Source organism: Muscardinus avellanarius (genome assembly GCF_963383645.1).
Source record: "Muscardinus avellanarius genome assembly, chromosome: 8".
NCBI classification, from domain to species: Eukaryota; Metazoa; Chordata; class Mammalia; order Rodentia; family Gliridae; genus Muscardinus; species Muscardinus avellanarius.
In genome coordinates, this window is record NC_137794.1 from 115217512 (window position 1) to 115240114 (window position 22603).

The window sequence follows — 22603 nt, forward strand, 5'->3', positions numbered from 1 at the left end:
GCATCATATCTACACACTTGTGTATGTCTACATGCGTATACAGGAGGGTGCATCACATATACCTGTGTGTCTACACGCATACGCAGGAGGGTGCATCACATACACCTGTGTGTGTGTCTACACGCGTACGCAGGAGGGTGCATCACATATACCTGTGTGTCTACACGTGTACGCAGGAGGGTGCATCACATATACCTGTGTGTGTACATACACAGAGTGTGTGCAGACTTAGCCACAGCATGTCCCTTTCTTCAGTTACTACCTCAGTCATCAGTCACACAGCCAATGGAGCTCCGCGGAGGAGATGGATGGCGATTTTAGAAGCCCACAGGGGTACTCAGCACAGAGTGAGCCCGAGAGAAGAGCCAATGTGTAGCCAACTCCGCTACAACCTGAATGAGCCATGTTGTCGAAACCAGATTCAATTTTGCAGAAACCAAGCTCCTGTAAACGATGTCTGCAATACTGAGTGGATAGAGACACACTTTTAAAATGTGCTTTCTCAAGGTGCTATCCCATGTTCCTGTCATGAGAAGAAGGAATAAGGGGCTGTGGCCTGGCCTGTCACTTCCTGGGAAAGACCCTGATTTCCTCAGGAGAACTCACCACAGGTTCAGATGCCGCGGTGCTTTCCTGCCGAACAGGGTTCAGGCTATTCTGTTGCAGTTTTTAAACACAAACATCATATAGTGGTATCAGTCCACCAAAGTGCTGCACAGACACACTTCTCAAGCCAGAGGTTTGGGTGTGGGTGCTTGGCCCGAGGAGAGCCGGGGCAGGAGGTGCGGGCGCTGCTGCCTCCCTCTGCCGAGTGTGCTGGGGCAGAGATACTCAGACCCCAGCAGCCACTGAGGACCAAGAGGCTGTGGTGTGATCTGACGGAGAGAAATCTGTGCTAATCCAATTAATAATTTCTAGAATAAACCTTTCATTTTGAATGAGCCTAAAATTTTGCCATGACACAAAGTGAAAATTTTAAGAAATCATTATTAAAAATTCATGTTTTATAGTCACAAGACTTGTTCATTTAAAAAAAGTTTTATATGCCTTGCTTTTATTTTGTTCTTTATGCAAAGGACTCCGTAAATTACAATTTCATTGTAAGACTACAATGAAAAGAATTCTTTTTTACATTTTTGAACTGAGACTTCAAATTCTGAGATTTACTGGGATGCATACTGCAGCTCTTCTCAAAAGGACAGAAGTCCTTCCTTTAGTGCTCCACCCACTCACCTAAACCCTCTACTCACTCCATCCTGCAGGTCTCACCCTAGCCTTGTGACACTTCCCCTGAGGCTCTGGGTACCGCTCAAGTCAGTCACAAGGAGGCCACACAGGAACGTCCACAGCGTGATGTGTAAACAGCCTATTTATAACCAGCGACATTCAAGAAACATTGGTGTTCAAGCCAAAGCACAATACGTAATAGTACCGCTTTCAACCCTCACACAAGACAGGCCGGAGCGCCTGGCTCACCGCCGTCCCCCACACAGCCTCGGCAGCCCTCGCCTGGTGGGAAGGGCGGTCTCAAAGGCAGGCGCAGTCCCTGGCCGGCTGGTCCTTGAACGCGGGGCTGTCCTAGTCCTTCGCCATCTCTGACTCGTTTGAAGAGACTGGTGGGGAGCCGCCCGCTCCACACACACACTTGATGCTGCCTTTTCACCCCTGTTGCCAGGTGTAGGTTTCCCCCCTCAAAAATAAAAGGAAAACAAGTCAAAGAAGCAAGATGGACTCGCTGGGCGGGGTGCTGGTCAGGGCCGCGGGCTCAGCTGTCCATCTTCACGGGAAGCTTCTCCGAGGTCTCTGCGGCCGCTGGCGGAGCTGAGATCCACAGTGCACTCTCCTCCCCTCGGATCACCTTCTCCCACTGGTTGAGGTTGTCCCTGGGAACACAAGATTGCCACAGGTGACATTTGGGAAAAGATTTGGACTAAGTACAGGCTCCTTGAGGTGGCAGTGATTGGTGGGAGGTGGCAGGGACTCTGGGATCTCAGGGAGGAGACACCCGGCTCCAGGGTGCACAGACAACAGCCACACTAGGGCTGGGGACACAGCATGGCACTCCCTAATCTAATCGGCTGGAAGCACTGCCTGGAGGGCGTGAGTCCCAGGGTTTCTGGCTAGGCTGTGCAGGACGAGGGGTCAGGGCACCAGCTCCAGCCGGGCTGTGAGGTGGAGATAGCCCAGCTCCTGCCTGGAGGCTGGCACTCACTCTCACTACATTCAAGTGTCCTTTCTCTGACCCCTGCCATACCTTCAATTACACCTAGCGCCTTCTGTAAATTCCACTACGGAAGACCACACGCGCTCTGCCGAAGCTCCCAGGCAGCCCTCCAATACACATGTCATCGTTTTGAGCTCCAATGCCATGGCCCAGTGGGTCTGCAGCCATGTGACCAAGCTCCTTGGGACCAACACCTTCCTACCCATGGTGAACCTGCCGGGCTCTCAGCAACACTCCCCACCTTGGCATCGCTTTCATTTACAAAATCAGAATCAGAAGGGAACTGTGTCATTGGCAACACAAAATTCATACAAAGCACAATATTAAAATCCCCTCCCCAAATTTCTTTTCTAGCAAACATGCTAATGCACTCTGAACAACAGCAATAACGAAAATACAATGTGAAAACACAATGCTTTTAACTTCGGTAACAGCCCCACACATCCTCTTCCAGACCCAGGCATTTCCTGATTCACTGGATATCAACATGCACTAAATCTGGTGCCTCCTTCAGCAGCAACAACACACCCTCAGTTGTTAAAGTGTCGAGGACAATGCCATTAAGAGAACATGTGGTTCAGCCAAGCACACTGAGGCAGGAATGTGTCCAAGCTGCCCAAACGCTGGATGCCTTCTTCCCAGGGCCTTCCCCAAGCAGCGCCCGTACAGGCCTCCCCCGGCCGGAGACACAGGGCTGCTCACTCCTCTGACTTCTGAACATCACTCAAGATTTTCTCCAAGCTAGGAGTCTGGAGTCAGATGGCCACTCCCACTTTTATTCACGTGCACTCTCTGTCACCCGGACCGAGGCATCGCTCCATCCTCCAGCGGGCTTGCCTTCAGGTGATGTGAGAAGGTGCTAATACACCAGCCTTCCCTTCAGATGGCCGGGGCGTAAACTAGCTGGGGTGTTCCATGTAGCTCCCCGGGACAGAGAGGGAAGCTCAATCACCTCTCACACAGGACACACGTGGCCATTTTAATGTTCTTGTTTATTTGTTCTCTTGTCCACAGAACAGGGAGCAGAGGGTGGGGTGCACTAGTTATGCTTAGGCTTTGCTCCACACCGTCTGGCTGAAAGTCCTCCCACCCCACCCAGGTGGCCCTGCAACAGCTCAGTAGTAAGAAGCATCTGGAGCTCTCGAAACCTCAGCGCCCTCTGCCCTCCCCAGAGGGGAACTTCTGTTAAAAGTAAAATCGAACCTTTTTAAAATTTCAAGCCGGGCGTGGTGGCGCACGCTTGTAATCCCCGCACTTGGGAGGCTGAGACAGGAGGATCTCACAGGTTCGAAGCCAGCCTCAGCTACTGAGTGAGGCTCTCAGCAACTTAGTGAGACCCTGTTTCCAAATAAAATATAAAATGGGTCTGGGAGGATAGCCCGGAGGTAGAAAGCCTCTGGGTTCTACCCCCAGTACCACAAAAAAATAAAATAAAATAAAATAAAATTTCAACATTTCTGAGTTCAGCCCTCAGAAAAGCCAAGGAAACGATAGAGAGAAATCTAAACTTAGAACAAAAAACGCAAGCCCAGAAAATGTCCCTTAGGAGGACAAAGCCACTCGGGGAAGGCCGCCTCTTTCCAGTTTCCCCCTCGTCCACTTAAATGACGGAGTGCCTAGGCTGAGCCTCACCACTGCCACTGCTGTGCTGTCTCTGAACACAGTGCTGGGGGATGGCTGCTGATTGAAAGTGTCCCCGCTCCTTTCTGGTAAAGGAGTGCTGTTGAGAACACTGCAGGTCTCCCGTGCCCAGGGCCGCCCTGGCTCGGGGAGGCAGTCTGGCCGGGGTCTCCAGGAGAGGAGGCCTGTCAGCACAGATGTGACTCTCAGACCTAGAAAGTAGTGCTCCCTGCAAACAGCCCACACTTTCCTCAGGAGAGAAACTCCTGGGGCAGCCAGGACAGAGCACAGGTAGGAAGAGGGGAGGGCTCCCGACTCAGGCAGGGTGCCTGGATGGAGCCCCAGCCCAGCCCGTTCCCTGACTCCACGGGACGCAGACACATGCCTGTTCCCACCCGCAGCATCATCACTGCTGAGGATCAGAGGAAGGGGAGGCGGGAGCTGCCGAGCCTCCCGAGACCCCGACCAGGGCTCAGCTGCTGCGGAGCCAAACATCCCACTACGATGCTCACTGTGGACCGCAGACAAGACACCTCCGCACGCTGAGGGAAGGGGCGGTCCGCGCACAGCCGTGTTGCGTTTGCTCTGGTCCCACTCTGCGTCACTTTCATTTAAAGGCCAGCCCAGCGTGCTCCGCTGTACGTACCTGCAGGCTTTCAGGAGAGGCTCTGTGGGGGGCAGGATCTGGGTCAGGGTGGTATAGCAGGGGATGGCTACAGCGTTGTAGAATCCAAGCTGCATGGGTCAAGGCAAGGACAAGAAACAACACTGCCCATTAGTCATTCCAGTGTGCCTGTGCCGGCTCTGACGTTCAACTATAAACTTAAATGTTCTGATTCTTTCTGCATGTGCCATTTGGGTTTAGTGAACACTATCGTGGAATAGTTTAAAATGCATTAAAATACATCCTGGAAATAAAACATAGAAAAGTTAAGTTCTTTGAAATCTAAAACCCAGGGAAGCTAAGGGATTCTGTTTCTAGGTGAGTCAGGTCCTAACACAAGGCCCGCTGCACTGGTCATCCCGTCCTCTGCTGCAGAGAGGTCAGCGCGCGCCTGTTCTACTTCCATGGGTGTGCATGCCTCTTCCAGCTTGCTGTTCGGGAGCGACTGCCCTGCTCCCTTGGCGATATGGGATCATGTTTAATCTCCATCCCCTCTCCCTTTTTTTGACCTACAAAAAATGCCACTGATCTGATCACAGCTCTCTCAATAATACTAGCTCTCACAGTTATCAATTCCGTGGCACTTTCAAAAATCTACTAAAGGATATCTTAGTAGGAATTCTAAGTCACTGCCAATAGGTGATGCTACCTCAAACTGGTCACCTGATGGCCAGGCGCAGAAGGCTACCATGCCACTGCCCAGAGAACAGGCCGTCCAGCTGCCAACAGCTGCCCAGGAGTGGCCAGCTACACCTAGGCAGCCGGCCATTGTGCTCCCAGGGCGGGGCAACGTGACGACATGTGTGAGACGATGTGGGCTCCCTAGACGAGGTCGTGTCCAGCCCACGGCTGGCCGAGCTGTCTGCCAACCTGAGTGTCAATGGCATGCCTCAAGGACGGGGAAGAACAAGCCTACGCGCTCTCCACCTTCTGTTGCTGTAAAGCGATCATCACAGTCGCCTTACAGAAAAATGCCCATGCATTTCCATTTTGCATGGTAGAGGATCCTGGGAAAGAGAGTTATACTGGAGAGTATTTCGTTACTAGTACAAAAAGTCACCAACAACTTAGAAGCAACACGGTCAGTAAAATATTAGCTGACCAGAGAGGAATTTTATTTCAAATTATCTCCTACTACAACGGACTTAAAGTTTTGGCAAAACCCAAACTCTTCCAAACAAACTATTCTCTCCATTCAGAACGCTAAAACAAAACCGGCACTGAGAGCATCACTGAGAATTTTCAGCTGGCCTGCACATTCTCTTGGGGTGATTCTTCAACCACTTGGAAAGATAAAGTTGTTAACATTTCATAAACCATATGACTCTAAATTTCAAATGAATTATCAAATGTAAAGTTATGAAACAAAAATATGTACCTAAGGAATATAGAGGCAGGTGTTTATGTAATCTCAGGGTGAGAAAGAACTTTTAGAAGAACATGAAAAGCAGACACCAGAGCGGAAGGACGACCAGCTGGAAGTCCATACGTGATAAGTGCCTTGAGGGGTGTTAGAGAGGCGCTGCTTTATTGTGTGCGCACGCGAACAGGTGTGTGCACACGCGTGTGAGTGTGTAAGTGGGGGGGGGCAGCCATGGTAGGAATGTCAGGTGCACTTTCAGGTTTACTGAGCCTCCTGTCAGTAAAACTGCCCGAGACAGTGGCCGGAGCAGAGGCTCAACCTCTTGGCTCTGTGGGTGCTATGGGCTGCGGATCTGCCTCAACTAACTTTAAGTAGAGGAGGAAAATGTGAAAATGTACCCAGAACCACTACCCTGTGAGTTCATGAAACATTTCATTAACAGATTCTATATTACAAGTATGAGTCCATAACTCATTTCATTATTATGCTATTAAAAGATTGGTAGTTTAAGACGGCCATCCTGAGAAAACACTATCCCGTGTGCACACACACGTACCACTACCAAGGCACAAGGTCTATCAAAATACAGCAAACCTAAGGGGAATTACGGAGTGAGTCCCCGGAAGGGATAGTTAATGCCAATTCATGTTGACATGAAACTCACATCGTCTTCAAATATTAACCATCATTTGTTAGAATCAAAAATCTCTAGCCGGGCGTGGTGGGCACGCTTGTAATCCCCATGCTTGGGAGGCGGAGACAGGAGGATCACGCTGTTTTGGAGCCAGCCGTGCTGGCTTAAGAGACCCTGTTTCCAAATAAAGAAATATAAAATAGGTCTGGGAGTGTAGCCCAGAGGTAGAAGGGCTTCCGGGAACCCAGTATCACCAGAAAAGAAAAAAAAAAAGAATAAAAATCTCTAATGTTATTCTCCCCTCACAAAAATCTTTGTTTAAGCCAATGAAAAGCCAGTGATAAAATGTTTTCTGCTCATTAAGAATGGGAACAATTCAAGCAGGGTGTAGTAGCACATGCCTACATCCTAGTACTAGGTAGGCTATGTAGTGGGGATTGCAGGTTCACAGCCAGCCTCAGCAACTTAGTGAGACCCTGCTTTATAATAAATAATAAAAGCGGCTGGAGGTGTAGGTATCAGCAGAATACCCTGTGTTCAATCGCAGTAATGAACACACACACACACACACACACACACACACACACACACACACGAACAATCCAACCCATGATCCCTGGCCTCAGGCTGCGGGGCCGTCTGTCGAGGGCGGGTGGCAGTTGCACAGAGCTGTGGGCTCTCCCAGTCCAAAGGGCCCTGCCTGCTTGCCCTCGTCTACCAAGAACTCTGGGCAAATGGACAAGGTTCTGAGTCTGCCCAGGACACTAACTCCTTCCACAAGGCAGATGCACTCTCAAGGTGCCCACTTTGGCCTGCCACCTCGGGGCACAGTGAGAGGTCAGAAGTGGCCCTCAAGTCGGGACAGAGCACTCGTTTTGGAGTCTACCTTTGGAGGTGAGACTCCTAAGGGAGCCTGAGCACAGCACAGGAGGCTCTTTGGAGCGGATGATACTCTAGGGTAAAGAGCTGTTCTTTTTCAAGTCCCCCGCCCCGACCCCGACCCTGTAGGAGAAACCACTATTTTCTTATGGAGCACCAGACCCGAAAGGCCCAGTCTCTGGACTCAAACCCAAGCCCACAGATGACTCGCGCTTTTGAGCCCCACAGGACGCGGGGCCACATCTAACTCGCTGACCCTCACCAGGACAACCAGACTCTCGCAACGCATACCTGGCCTTGGGGGACCTCGTCCCTCTTGTCTCTGTCCATCATAGGAATAGGCTGGATTCCCAATTTCTTCATTTCATCACCCTAAAATAAAGGGGAGAGGAAAATTAGGGTGTTTTTTTGCAATTTTAAAATAGCTATAAAAATTTTAAACTAATAACTTGTTCCCTTAATTCCTTAATTTCCTTCAAAACAAACATGTTTCTGTCACTATCTCAAGAAATACGGCAAGGCAACGAGAACGCAAGCAGCGTGCCGCAGCGCAGCGCGCCACTGACCTTCAGAGCCCGGGCCTCGCGCGGGCGGCCGCGAGTGAGCCGTGGGGACACGGCGCACCGTGAGAAAGGAGAAAGGAGGCCAGGCGCAGGGCTCGGGTCTGCACGTGCGTCTGGCTGGGCAGGAGGCGTGACGGTGGCCGTGACACGACAGGCTGCCGCGCGCTGGGAAGGGACACGGGACAAGCACGCAGCACCGCCAGCCCAGGGCCCGGGGACACGCGTGACGCCCCGCTGCAGGCTCAGGCTCTGGAGGCGCACTGCCCCCGGCCCACAGACCGCGGCCTCATCTCGCTTTCTACCTCACCGTCCGCTGAGGTCGCTGAATCGCTTTCCTTGGCTTCCCTCGCGTGGGTTTATTATGTTGGTAATTTTAACAGTGCTTATTCTGAGAAGTCGGTGCTGACTAAACGCTTCCTAGGTTTGCCAACACAGGGCCTCCGGGGCTCCCGGCCGGCCGCACTCAGGACCAGGCCCTGCGCGGCCCCGGGACGCAGCGCACCTCTGCTTCGCTCTCCTGGCTTCCACGGGACAAAGTGAGACGGGGATTCTCAGACTTTGTTCTTAGCTATGCCGGTGAGTGAGATCTTCTCTTGTTGTTGTGCTGCGGATTGAGCCCAGGGGCATTCTAACGCCTAGCTACACCTCCAGTCTTATTCTGGTTTTTAGTTTTGAAACAGGGCCTTGCTCAATTGCGGAGGCTGACCTCTACCCGGTGAGCCTCCTGCCTCAGCCGCCCAGTGCTGGGTCTCAGGTGTGAAGCCTATTGAGTGTCTTGCTTTTAGGTTTTCACAAGTCCAATAAGGAAATATATTTTTAAATAAAGAATGGTTGACTTATATACTTAAAACAAGAATAAATGCCCCAAAGGAAAACAGCGTGTGCTGTGGCAGGTGTGCGCTGAGGGCGGGCGGCCAGGACTCTGAGCACCAGGCCCGCGCTGCGGGGGTCTTCCTCACAACAGTGGCAGAGGACCTGGGGAGGCTAGAAGGATCCCCCGCGCGTGCTGCCAGGAGGGGTGCCGAGCCCAGAGCTGCCTGGGGTGCTTAGGAGGCACCAAACAGGACTTTGAGCTCAAAGGGCCACACTTTCATCTCAGTGATGCTGGTTCTGGAGGACACAGGGCAGGAATCCAGGCGCAAGGTGACCTGCCCAGGCCCGCGGCAGGGGATCTGCGGCTGGAAGCAGGGGCTGCGCCCCAGGGATATTTAAACCAAGTGGCAGGACTTGGTGACGACATTCCTGTCTCCTCACAGGCTGGGAAGTCCTTGAAGGCTGTGCCCACAAGCGCAAAGGGGTATGCTATTCCAGGAAGAAATCATCACTGAGCTGCATGGTATTTCTGCCACATCTTGATTCCTGCTTTAGAACAGGAATGCAGGTGAAGTATGAAACATATAGTTAGGGAAAGTTATGTGCAAACCAGCAGCTAGCTTCAGATGGGCTCTCCTATGCGGCATTAATAGAACACACTTTCAGAGTGCACGTGCGATGAGGCTGGTGCTGGGTAGAGCATGACAGCGCAGACCAGTGTGTCTCCAACCATCCTCCCTGTGGAGTCTGACCGTAACTAGGTTCAGATACACAGAGTAAGGCATGAAAACAGCTGTGCAAAGGTGTGTGCACACAGGCAGAAGGTAGCTGAGAAACGCAAGCATGGCACCCCGAGCTCGAAGCCTGTGGTCTTCACGTGGCAACCACCCCTGGCTTTGCCCGAGAAACAACTCAACAGCAGACATCAATCCACAGAACCTGGGTGAACCTGCGGGTAATGATTTGTTGGACTTATTTTATTTTATTTTTTTTTGGTGGTGCTGGGGAATGAAGTCAGGGGCATTTGGAAACAGGATCTCATTAAGTTGAGGCGAGCTCCATTGCCTTGCTGAGGCTGGTTTCAAACCTGCGATCCTCCTGTTTCAGACTTCCGAGCACTGGGACTACAGATGTGAGCCACTGCACCCTGCTCTTGGTTTTACATTTTATATTAACTGTTCCTTACAAGTGACGTGCATGGTTGGATCATCAATCACAAAATCTCACCCTCCAATTTATCATTTTCTCTCTACACCAAGAGAAACACCCAAAGGGCTTAACTCTTTTTGACAAAGTGGGTATTTGTGATTTGTCTGAATAAGAGAACTGTGTTCCAGTTCCTCACAGACAACTCAGAAAGCAAATGAAGGACTACACTGCACACAGACGAAAATTCAGCCCACTCAGCCCCTCAGGTTAGCAGGACGCTGTGCGTCCTGCTTCAGGAGCAGCAGGAGCGAATGTCCCACACGTTCTACAAAACCTAGGCCTGCGGGGAGCCGCCAGGGGACACCCTCTTCACTCTGGCCGTCGGCAGTGTAGCCTGGGACCGTAAAGCTTCCTCTGTCTAATGCCCATTCAAAGCGGAGTCCAGTGATGTTCATTAAATGAGCCCCAGGTCACTGTGAAGTAAGGGAAAGCTGGCCCTCCGCCCAGTGAGTGAGTCCCACGCTCCTCCAGGCCATTCGCTCCCGCATCCGCGCTGGACGACTCAGCTGGGTGACTTGGCAGTGAGTGTTCCCACTCTGTGCTGACTGCCAATTGCCAAGTCCTTCACCACAGGTGACCAGCCACGGGGCACGAGCAGCTGAGATGCCGGGTAAATGACCTATACGTTTAATTTCTAGTAACGTGAGCAAAAGAGATATTAAGTAAAATTCCCACGTATTCCATTTTCCTCAAATATTTTCCCATTTCCTGATATTACCCATGTCAATGTAAGAACCGAGGACATACCTCCGCCCAGAATTCTGCGTATATGTCATTTGCCGTCAGCTTCGTCACTGGCCACAGTTTTGTCACAGAGCAGAGATCACAGGCGGTCATCATCAAACCAATCACACGGTCTCTAGAGGACAAGAAATGACTGTTGAGCGCGGCGCTGGGGCGCGTTATGGGCACGGGAGAGACCGCTGGATCGGCAGGAGTGAGGTTCCCACACATACTCCAAGGCGGAGAAAGGCGCCATTGAAAGTGAGACGGGCGACGGCCAGGCGGCCACACGGAATTAAAGAACGTTTAAGTCAGAAGCATGGAGCACGTCCCTCCCTCGCTCCACGAGGCGCGCATCCTCTGTTCTTGACGCCTCAGTATTATTGGTTGAGTCCAATTCACGATGCGGATGCACTCTTGCCTTCAATCCCGATCCACACCTGTGGCTGTGGACTGGTTTCATTTTCATGGAAGTTTGGAAATTAGGAATAGAAAGAAGCCTTCAGAGAAAATCTCTCCCAATGAGCCTGTTTATAAAGCTAAGTCTGAGGTGCACAGAAACGCTATGAGCTCTCCCTCTGAGAGGGCTGGAGACGGCGGGGCCATGAGGGCCCCCTCCGTGTGCAGAGCCTGAGATGGACGCACCTGCTGACTCTGCTCCCGGCTCGCCCGGAGCTCCTCTGACCCCTCTCCAAGCAGCTGCTCACAGTCACACCTGGCCCTCCTCGGCTGACTTGCCATTTCTCCTAAGATGGCACAGTCTTTTCTCTTGAAGAAAAATAATATTGCCCTTAAAAATTCAAACAGACATATCCCTTATAACTTTCCTAGATTTTGTCTAGTAATAGGTAAAGTTACCCTAAATATAGCCTATACTTAATGGAAGAACTAGGCAGAAGATCTTAAATTTTTTTTTTCTTATTTTGTGCTATTGGGGATTGAGTCCAGTGGCTTTCCACCTCCAAGCTATTCACCTGGCCCTTTTTATTATATGTATATGTATATGTACATGTATATGTGTGTGAGTGTGTGTGTGTGTGTGTGTGTGTATATATTAGAAACAGGGTCTCAAGAGGTTGATGAAAGCCTCACTGCAGTTTGTCCTGGAACTTGAAGTCTTCCTCCATCATCCTCCCAAGTACTGGGATTACATGTATGCGCCACCATGATCAGCAAGAACTTCTTTTTTTTTTTTTTTTTTTAATTTGGTACTAGTGGTGGAATCCAGAGGCCTTCTACCTCCGGGCTATACTCCCAGCCCTATTTTTTAATATATATATTTTTTTTTATTTGGAAACAGGGTATCACTAAGTTGCTGAGAGCCTCACCAAGCAGCTGAGGCTGGCTTCGAACCTGCGTGATCCTCCTGTCTCAGCCTCCCAAGCGCGGGGGTGACAAGCATGCATCATCATGCCTGGCCAGCAAGAACTTTTAATATTCTGACTTTAACTTTTTTTTGTAGTACCGGCAATTGAACCCAGGGGCATTCTACCTCCAGGCTACATCCCCAGACCTGTTTTCAATGTTTTATTTTGAAACAAGGTCTCACTAAGTTGTGGAGAGCCTCACTAAGTAGCTGAGGCTGGTCTTGAACCAGTGATCCTCCTGTCTCAGCTTCCCAAGTACTGGGATTACAAGCGTGCACCACCACGTTGGGCTGACGTTAAAAATTTTAAATATTTACTAAATATCAATGGCTATGAACTTTTTGGAAAGTAAATGCAAAGGAAAGATTACTGCACCAGGTATGTAAGATAAATTTAAACTCAGTTACAGTAATTGAAACAGAAATTAGATAATTACCAATAAATAGTTTAAGGAATCAATCGACTCTTGGACTCCTTAAGCCATTTGTTGTTAATATAAAAGTTTTCATAAAAACATTATCAACAATTCAGTGAAAACACTGGATTTTTCGTTTAGTGGTATGATTTAACCCATCAGGAATAAATAAAATTATGTTCAAAAAATATAATTAGAAAAATCAAAATCTAAAAACAGAATTTTAAACTACAAAAATATAAAAAATTTTATATGTGATTTATATTACTGTTGGATTTGATAGATACAAATGATAAAAAGTTGGCTTTATAAGACTAAATTTCTTTGTTCTCAAAAGAAAATCTGGGGTTGGGGATGCAGCCCCTGGGTTGAGTGCTTGCACAGCCTGTGTGAGCCTCCAGGCTCCAGCCCCAGCACCATGAAGAAAGAGAAAAAGAAAAAAGAAATATGAATAAAATAGTTGAAAAGCATCCCAAAATATTTAAGTATAAAGTAGAAAATTGTATATCCTTAGCAAAAATATAGAATGCAAAATGAGCTACTAAAATCAAACAATTAAAAAATAACACCATGAACAAATATATAAAAGTGCAAACAATAAATAGTAAATAAGTAAGAAAATATCTTTAATGAAGGAAGCATTGAAAAAGACATATTCAATGAGAAAGAGCTTTTACCCTAACGTTAGAAGGGGTGTGGATTTCTAGTCTTTTTAGAAAACTTAATACATGTATACATTTCTATCAATATTGTTCTATATTTAAAAGGATCAGTAGAAAAAATATATAAACAAGAGTTTCTGTAGCACTGTTCATAATGCAAAATTCTAGAAACACTGACCGTTAATACAGATAGGTAATAAATCTTTCTATAATAGTTCACATTACATGTTATATAGATCTTAAAAATAAAAACAAGATCTGGTATAATCATATTTTTGTTTAAAAAAAGGAGAGAGGAAAATATCATATGGGTATGATAGACACGGTACATCCAATGCACAGACCTTAAAGAAAACACAGAAGGATGTGTGGGCTGAGAAGCAGAGGAATCGGCAATGAAAGAACGGAACGTTACTCCTTTTCCTATATATATCTCTACACTCTGAATTGTTAAAACACGCATTACTTCAAATTACTGTTAAAATTACTTAAACACACAATATATACATATATACATATAGTGTGTACTTAGTATGTACTACTAATTTCAAATGCATACATACAAATATACTGCTAATGTCAAATATATATGTAGTAAGCACCGAAAATACTTGAAATTCAATGTTTATATTTATAGCCTGTAATTATAATTATTGTAATAATTTAGCTACAAATAATGTATTGGAGTAAAAAAAATGGAAGCACATGGGTTTTGGAAGCAAAATATACTTTATGAATGTTTCATTTCCCTGATCTCAAAATTGCCATGAAAGAGAACTGTGAACACAGCTTCTCCAGGGCTCAGCACGAGAGGGCCACACAGCCTGGGGGGGCCGCCTGCAGACTGCCATCACGCCTGGCTGGGGCACCGAAGGCGATGCGCTTCCCGGATCCCCCAGCGGGCCTTTCAGAAGCCCTGACCCCTTGTACGGTCCTAGAAGGCGGCCTGTTCTACATGAAAATAAGATGTGCTGTCCTTCTAAAAGAGGAGTCAAAACTGCACAAACTTCAAGATCCACCAGAGTCCATTTATGTCCCTGTTTGAAGATGAACAGAATCACTAATAACTACTGTTTAATCAAAGGTGTCTCTACCACTATGCAAGTGATAATCATTCTTGAAGATCTGCCTGTAAAATAAATTTTTGAATTTGGGTACCTGAATAAACTTCTGTGAACCTGCAAACAGAGACTGCCCTGTAGAAAGCACTGCTGGGATGGACACTTAAGGGATCACAGAGGAGACACGCATAGCACCCTAACACAGAGGGTGACTGGCCAGGACGCGGCGCCCAGCAGCACTCGGCCAGAGACGGCACCCCTCGAGGAGGGCGGCCGGGTACGGAAACTATGGGAAAGTCACGGCACTGCAAACTGGTGCGTCAAGGGAGAGCAGAGGACTTAGATGAGATACGCAGATAGGGGGCAGATTCCTCACGACCCTGCTGACACGGCTGTGAATCCACCAGGCAACACTTGTAGGCACCTGGACAGAAGGGTATCAGGCTAATTTACCCAGATGCCCTTAGAACAGACCACGAATCTAATCTTACTCGTCCTGATTCCACATCCATGGGCAAACATATGATTGCTACTTGGCTTCCTAAATAATTCTGACCATAAGTAACATCAATATCCTTGTCCTTGTACCCCAATATATGCTTTCAGATCAATAAAGTGGAATTTTACCAACCACATTAACTCAATACATAGGATTTGGATTCTCAGAAGTGAATGCTTAGGGGTCTGTGAGGCGGAAGGCCAAATCCCAGACTGTTAAACTCCAGGCAGGACTTTCCCTTTCAAAGGTACTGGGCTTGTGTGACTAGTTTACACTCTCATTTTAATTAAACACACACACACACACACACACACACACACACACACACACACACACACTAGTATGACATCACACTGTGCGCAATCTTGTCCAAAGTAAATAGAAGCAAAATGCACACAAAACAGAAAGCAAATTGTCTTCTATTCCTTCTATCAAATGTAACTTCGTGGCATTTCTTCTTAAGGCACGTCATCTTACTATGGAGGGCACTTCCTGGGCCTCGGAACCCTGTGCGGGCCTGTTACCTGTGTGACTGGTTGTGAAGGTTAAGCGACCCCGTCTGGTGCATCTCCTCCAGCTGCTTCCTGTTTCCGAAGTACAGGGCCAGGTCGGTGGCGATGATAGCTTTGCGGATGATCTCCAGCACCTGCTCGTACTCGCTGGAGCTCAGCGTGGAGAAGATGTTGTGGCCCTCCAACTACAGGGGACACAGACGGAAACCGTGGTAACAAGGCGGAGCTCCAAGCTCAGGACGCTTCCAGTGACTTCACCCGGTGTGGTCGGTAGCCACAGGTGCACTACTGACAACTCCAGGAAACAGGAGAATAGTTTAAAACAGCGGTAACAGAAACAGCATCCTCCTCTCTCTCTAAGCTACCACAACACTGAAGCTTCTCCTTAAATTAATTATGTTGATTACAGGAACATCATTGGATACGACAGTCCCCCAAGGACTTAAATATACATAGTTTTTTAACAATACTTCTTCAGTTATTAGACTGAAAAATGCAAAATACATTAAATTATAGACTTATCCTCTTGAGCTACTTATTACCTTCAGTAATTTCTATATTAAACTGGGACTCAGGGGACAAAATGATGAAGTGAAAGACTTTTCCTCTTAAGATCACGGAAAACTTCAGTGACTTCATTATTATACTGGAACTCAGTGTCTTTGAAAGGCATCTGTATTCTTGTCCAGTGCATGCTACATCATAAATAAATAGCAATATGCTTTTCTGTCTCACATTCTCAATACAATGTTTATTCAGAAACATTAAAACTGCCCAGGCAACCGCACATGGATCAGGCACAGATGCTACAACCACCAGCCAGCTCTCCTTGCCTTCAAGGGGCGGGAGAGGGCAGCCAACACTCTAAGCAACACCAGAACACTGGCCATCTGGGCTCTGTCATCTCTGAATTCTCCTTCTCTCTATAGAACATTTACAAGGTCTTTACAACAATTTCTTCCTCTGAGAATTTTTTCAGTAAAAGCTTTTGTTGAAACTTAAAACACTGAGATAATTGAGATGTATTCAATTTGTGGGTCTATCAATCTTTACTGATTGCATTATTAGCCAATATTACTATAAATTGACTTTTTATTTCACTTAACCTATTTTTATTGGCTGATAAGATACGCTTTCCATTTAAAATGATTAAGGTGTACTTCTCTGCAAAATCAGACATCTAGGACATCATGCGCTTCCTATTTTGAAATAAAGCCATACATGTAGCATGTGCTTCCAATCACCATATTCTTTCTGTAGTATTTACTCCTAAGTTCTCATAAATACTTAAAGTTACCCTTTGATAAACACAGAAAATGGACTTGGTTCTGGTTAGTTATTGCCTAAAATGCAGAAGGGTACCGTACAACTTAAGATACATTTTCAAATTCATGATTCCACTTTCACATTATAAAACTCAGATACCTTTGATACCTATTCAAAACCACATTCTTGCTGACGTGCTGAGAAGCTGTTTCTGGGAGAGAAGTGAAGCGGCGGTGCCCCTACAGCCACCTCCGCAGTGTTAGGGAGGCCTCCTTGAAGATCCTCCAGTGCCGATGCCAGGGCAAAGAGCTGGCCCTGACTCTCAGGAACTTCACCTCCAGAGAAGAACGAGCCACCTGAGAGTCACGGCCCCAGGTGGAAGGCACAGGAGAGGCTGAGGACCCACGTGGCTGGGCACGAGCAGGCTCCTGATGATGGGGTCAAAGAGCCTGGACCCCAGCACTGACCCGGCTGGACCTTTCAAGCGCCTCTGGACCTCCGCATACAGTCCTGCTGCAGAGCATCATCAGAAGGACACCTCTGCTCAGGGCCCTGCCACGTGCTTGGCTTTGCGCAGACCTGACCCAAGCTGCAGGGCAGCGGCTGCCGGGCCTCCACGCGGCGCCTCATGACCTTCCCCTGCGTCATGAGCACATTTGGTTGGCGCTCACCACGGGTCATCCCAAGGCATCACAGCTGGTCCATTTTGTGCTTTATCATATGTTTTTATGCTTTATTTTCTCTATCACCAGTGCTCACCACAACAAGCTCTTTAATTATAGTGTACAAAAGTGTTCTGGTATGCCATTGAAATTTTTTTTTAAAAATCTCTCTAAAATGGTAACTTCTTAGTTGGGCTCTTTAAATTCTGTAGGGGACTACAGAGCCCCAAGCTCACTGCGACCCTACATAATACAGGAGGGTGTTGCTTATCTACTCGTGTTTCCATCTGATGTTCTGGGATCCAAGACAAAGTATTTTATTCAATGTAGAAGCCATTTTATTGGGTCTATACATTCTTCTGGATGCTTCAGGTTCATTTTCCCCTTATTACTTTTCAATATTAAAGGGAATTGGGTGGAAAAAAATTCAGTACAGGCTTTTATAATGAAAAGCTGCATCTGGGACCCTCTTAATGCCCCTTCAATATTTTGCAAGAGTAAAGGGAATGCATAAATAAACAATATCCTGGATGCTTTAATAGACTCTAGTATTTTGCTTCTACCACACCTGAACAAGGAGATACAAGCACCGAACACACCTGAGAGGCAACCTGCTTAATGTCTGCTTTGAAGTTCCAAATTCATATTCGTTAACACCTAATAAAACCCCTAAATTAGTAATATAATACCTTTATACACCAATTGATACATTTGTTACAGTGAATACCAAATTTCAAAGGTTGAATTTGATGTTAGTTCAAGCTAGTTGATGTCATTTTGTATAAAAATCATAGAATAGCAGACTTTATGCCCAGGAATATCTAAAAAACTCTGAAGTGGGCAAACAGCATGAAATTCCAATCTGTGTGAAACCCCAAGAGTGGGTGCTGTCTGTGAACACCCTAAATGGTTGAGATGTGGGATATTGAGAGAATGCGCAGTGCTGTTCTGGGCTCTGACGCTCAGAGAGTACCGGCCACGTGCCCAAAGCTCCACCCTTTAGGGTCCTTCCAGACTCTAACCAGGACGATTCTAAGGGTTCTCAGCATTTTTGTTCACTGCTAGAACACGAGTAAACTACTTCTGTCCTGCCAGAGGTGTGTCTTTCACCTGCAGATGGAGAACGCACCATGCACTTTGATTTATTTAGCAAGATATTTGGTCTGTAGGGGGCCACTTCTTGTAAGAATGTGAGTTGCATAGTACCTATTCTACCCAGATGCCCCACGTGAATCTGATGGGCAGCAGCCACCTCTGACCCTTGGAAGCAAGGGCAGCCTCGAGCTAGCCTCTACAGAGACACCGCAGGTCAGTACCAAGGTCATGCTGAGTACAAACACGACTGCTGTGACTCAGGGGACCACAGTGCGTCTGTACCTAGCGCCCACGAAAAGGAGTAACACCGCTCACAGAGGCACTGCTGCTGTAGGTGTGCTGACGAAAGCGTAAGAGCCCAAAAGGCTGAGCACACAGAGAGCATTCTAAAACCTGACCATATTAATAAAAGGCATTAGAGAATGCAATAGTGACTGAGAGAATTGTCTTCAGAATGAGAACAATCACTTTCAATTGGTCTATTTTCTAAAGCTTGACTTTTGGGCCCTTAACATGGGGTGTGCAGAGAAGGCAGGAGACAGACAAAGGATAGCTTCCATAGTAAAACATAATCCTTCACATCTCATTAGGAAAGAGACCAAACTGATTTACTATAGCAAGAGTAAGGGTTCCTCTCAAATGCTAACAATCTGTGTAGGTGAGAAGACAAGTCGCCTGCTCTCCTAGACATCGTTGCTCACACAGAGCCACCTCTAGGGCATCCTTCCCTTCCGCCACCACCTCGCTGCCTGTGGTCCAGATGAAGATGAGCTCCCCTGCCCTTAATGTCTACCTCCTTCTAACTCGTCTGCTTCCCAGGGGAGGTCCTTGGGCTCTTTGTAGCCGATACACTGACTGCTATGTTTAGTGACTTTGATATATCACTTTGTTTTTACTACTTAATGTATTAATAAATCAACCTGCCTAGATATTGGTTCACGGGGCATTTGGTCTCAGCTCAAAGCTGGCCACCTTGGGCCAACGGCCAAAAGGCTTACTGTAGCGAGTTAGTTCAGGTGGCCCTTCCCCAAGAGGGAGAGGGATGGGCATCTCTTGGAGGAGTCTCCAGGAAACGCGCACTGCCCAGGACACACCATTCCACCCAGGCCTCCAGAGGGGCTGCTGATGTCAACACACAGCTCTACTCTGGGGCTGCAGCTGCCCCTGCCAGTGCCGTGCAGTTTTCTGTTCTTTTCGTTGCTATTGTTATACCACTTGGGTGCAGAGAATCCCTGGGATGTGTTGCTTTGACGTTACTGATGTCATACAGTGCAGTGGGATTTCCTTGCACTCTGATGACTTTCTCATATTAAATAACTTTCACTTTTGATTGTGTACAAGTGGTTTCATTTCTGCTCGCAGATCACACCCCGCTCTGCCCCAAGGAGACATATGTACTCACTTCTTCTCAACACAACCCCGGGGTTCCGCTCTCCAAGCTCTTCCCACGTGGCTCTGCGGCTCTTGCTTCACAAACACACATGCTGCCTTCCATCCCCATCTCTGCCAGAGCAGCAGAGCCACAGGGCGGGCCTCGAGGCACGCAGATGAGCAAGGGCGCCGCGGTCTCCTCAGCACAAGTCCTAATGACAATTCTCCTCTAGCTATGCTCATAAAGGACACTGCGAGCCAAAGTTAAGAAAAACACCGGTGATGTGGGGATACCTAAAGTGATTTTACCTGGGGAGGCAATGCCAACGGATCCTAAAACATATGAGAAAACTGGCCACAGAAAGTGGGTAAATAATAGTATGGATTTGCAAAAGGAGGGCAGATACTGTAATCCTGCAGTAGACAGAGACCACTTGTAAAAGATGTGCACATTAATTAGAAAACCGAACATTTACCCTGAGACCATGAGACCATAATAAAGCTACTAAAGACCTTTAAGCATGAAACGGCTCTTTTAGACAGAGATATGGGGGGCAAATTTGAGAGGCATATGCAGAGGTCACAGGAAGATTACAGTAAGCCCAGCCAAACAAGAATGCAAGTGCTTTTCTGCCTGCCCTTAACTCCTGCATGACAATTTTCCCGGGCCCACTCAGCAACACCACCTGCTGCGCCCCTAGTACTGCGACCAACTCTGGACTCCCTGCTTTTCTGTCCCAGGACTTGTGTGTGCACCTGTATCTCAGCAACTCCAGGGCTTCTACGGTTGTTTTTTATTGTACCTAGTGGTATTATACTTTGCAATTCTGGCTTAATTCAAAAGTATTTCTATTGTTCTTAAAATAGTCTTTCTAAAGAAACTTTACAAAAGCTGCTAAAATTCATCTCCAGATTAAACTACTAGAAATGTGGTCATAACCGACGACTGACATCACTTGGGATACGGGAGGTCAGTTCGGTGGCTCCCAGTTGAAGACGTCCAGGTATTTCTGGCATTCGCGCTTCTAGTCATACAAGTAAAGAGCTTCCAGTGAATAAGGAGTGAGGTCAAGGTGAACAGAAACCGTCATGACGTTCTAAAACGTTCATCCATTTTCCAAAAGCATACTCTCTGTCTATATGCACACACCCTTTTCCTGCTTGAACCTGTATGCATGCCTGTCTGTCTGCGCATGTGTGTGTGTATACACAGAAATGTATATATACATATATCTGTGTGTTCAAACATACATCATTTTAAATAGAAAGGATTGGTGACTACAGACTGTGTTCAGGAACAACCCTCACCCACGCGCAAGGGCAGTATCCAGCAACCGAAAGGTTATGGCCTGAAATGGCTACAACACCTCTCGCCTCTGCCCAGCTGGTAATCAAAACAGCACCTTCTCACCAGAAATGTGGTCCTTTGCCTTCTGGGAGTGGAAGAGGCGAGTCTGGGTGTGCAGTACTACCAACCGCCGCACAGTCAGGCCAGATGGGCACTGAGGAAACTTTGAGAAGCTACAGGAGGAAGAGACAGGAAGCGTGCGGCCTGGGAAACGCCTTTCTAGTTGTTGCCTGTCACGTGGTCACTGCTGAAACCGCCGTCTGTGCCTCCCCTTGGGTACAGCACCAGGAGACCCAGACAGAATTCTCTTCCCACCTCAAGTCACTTGCAGCAAGAAGAAAAGATTGAATCGGCCCACTAGTCTTAAGTCTGACAAAGATTTCATTTCAAAACACTCTCTGTGATAGAATCTGAAGCAATCTGACATGATAGCTATCTTGTCACAATGACTGTGAAAAGAGGTTGACGTGAGAAAGCACACGATCTTGACATTACAGCGAGATCTGCACCATCTTAGCCCAGTCACCAACGAGGCCTCGAAAGCAGTAAAACAAAAAAGAGAACATAAAAAAAGGTTTTCAGTGGACCAAAAATCTTGAATTTATCTAACTTTAAAGATGCACTGCTCAATACATTCTGAGGAACAGGACATTCCACTCAAGATTAGGACAATCCATATCGCCAACTGTGTAAATAGACTTGCTTCAAGATTTCAGGTAATAATTTGTGTGTGGGGGTTACTGGAGATTGAACAAAGGGACAATAGACCTCTGAGCTACACTTCCAGGCCTATTTTATTTTTTGTTCAAAACAATGACTAGCCGGGCATGGCGGCGCACACTTGTAATCCCAGCTGAGACAGGAGGATCAGATTGCGGTTTAAGGACAGCCTCAGCTACTTAGTGAGGCCCTTTGCAACTCACTGAGACCCTGTTTCAAAATAAAGAATAATAAATAGTGCTAGGGGAGTAGCTTGGAGGTAGAATGCCCCTGGGTTCTACTCCTAGTACCACACAAACAAACAAACAAACAAATAAACAAACACTGGCTAGGTTGCTGAAGTCCTCTTAAACTGCTGAGGCTGGCCTTGAACCTGCGTTCCTCCTGTCTCCCAAGTGAATATTATTTAATATTGATATAATATTTAGAAAACAAACATGACTTCACAATACATATATTTAATATTTTGGTAAGAGATTCTTTATCCAAAATGTTCACAATTATTTAGTTATTACTATAAATGTAAAGTTCTATAATAAAATCTATTTCCTGTTTTCCACATAAGTGAAGACAAAGTCTCTCTCCAGCACTGCCCCGCCCGGATGCCCTGCGCATGCGCACGCGTGGCACCTCACCTGCAGGATGGACACGGTCTGCGAGAAGTGGTGCTGCTCCATCGTGGACGTGGAGTAGAGTGCCGCGAGCGGGTGGTCGAACTTCTGCAGGTAGCTGTTGCTGAAGCCCCTGTGGTCCAGGTCGTGACACAGGCAGGCGATGAGCAGGCCTTTGCGCTGAAAAACAATCCATCAGAGATGTTCAAATCAAAGCAGGGAGCCGGGCAGCCACCCCTGGTTTCCATGCTGCACTCCTTCCCACTAATGCACACAGTTCCAAGGCTTTAAAAGCTGCGTCACAGATCAACACGGGTGGTTA

At 47.4% G+C, this 22603-nt stretch overlaps 1 protein-coding gene across 1 annotated transcript in view; it reads right to left on the reverse strand.

Moving 5' to 3' along the window:
- Window positions 1-1765: 1765 nt before the first annotated feature.
- The window catches only part of PDE10A (phosphodiesterase 10A), a gene marked incomplete at both ends in the record, with an annotated part of 477347 nt that continues 456509 nt past the window's right edge, over window positions 1766-22603 (reverse strand). The window contains 6 exons of the mRNA XM_080700165.1: window positions 1766-1883; window positions 4491-4579; window positions 7676-7756; window positions 10717-10828; window positions 15221-15393; window positions 22306-22461. Of these exons, the coding sequence (XP_080556291.1) occupies window positions 1766-1883; window positions 4491-4579; window positions 7676-7756; window positions 10717-10828; window positions 15221-15393; window positions 22306-22461 (729 nt within the window). The remainder of the gene's footprint in view (window positions 1884-4490; window positions 4580-7675; window positions 7757-10716; window positions 10829-15220; window positions 15394-22305; window positions 22462-22603) is intronic.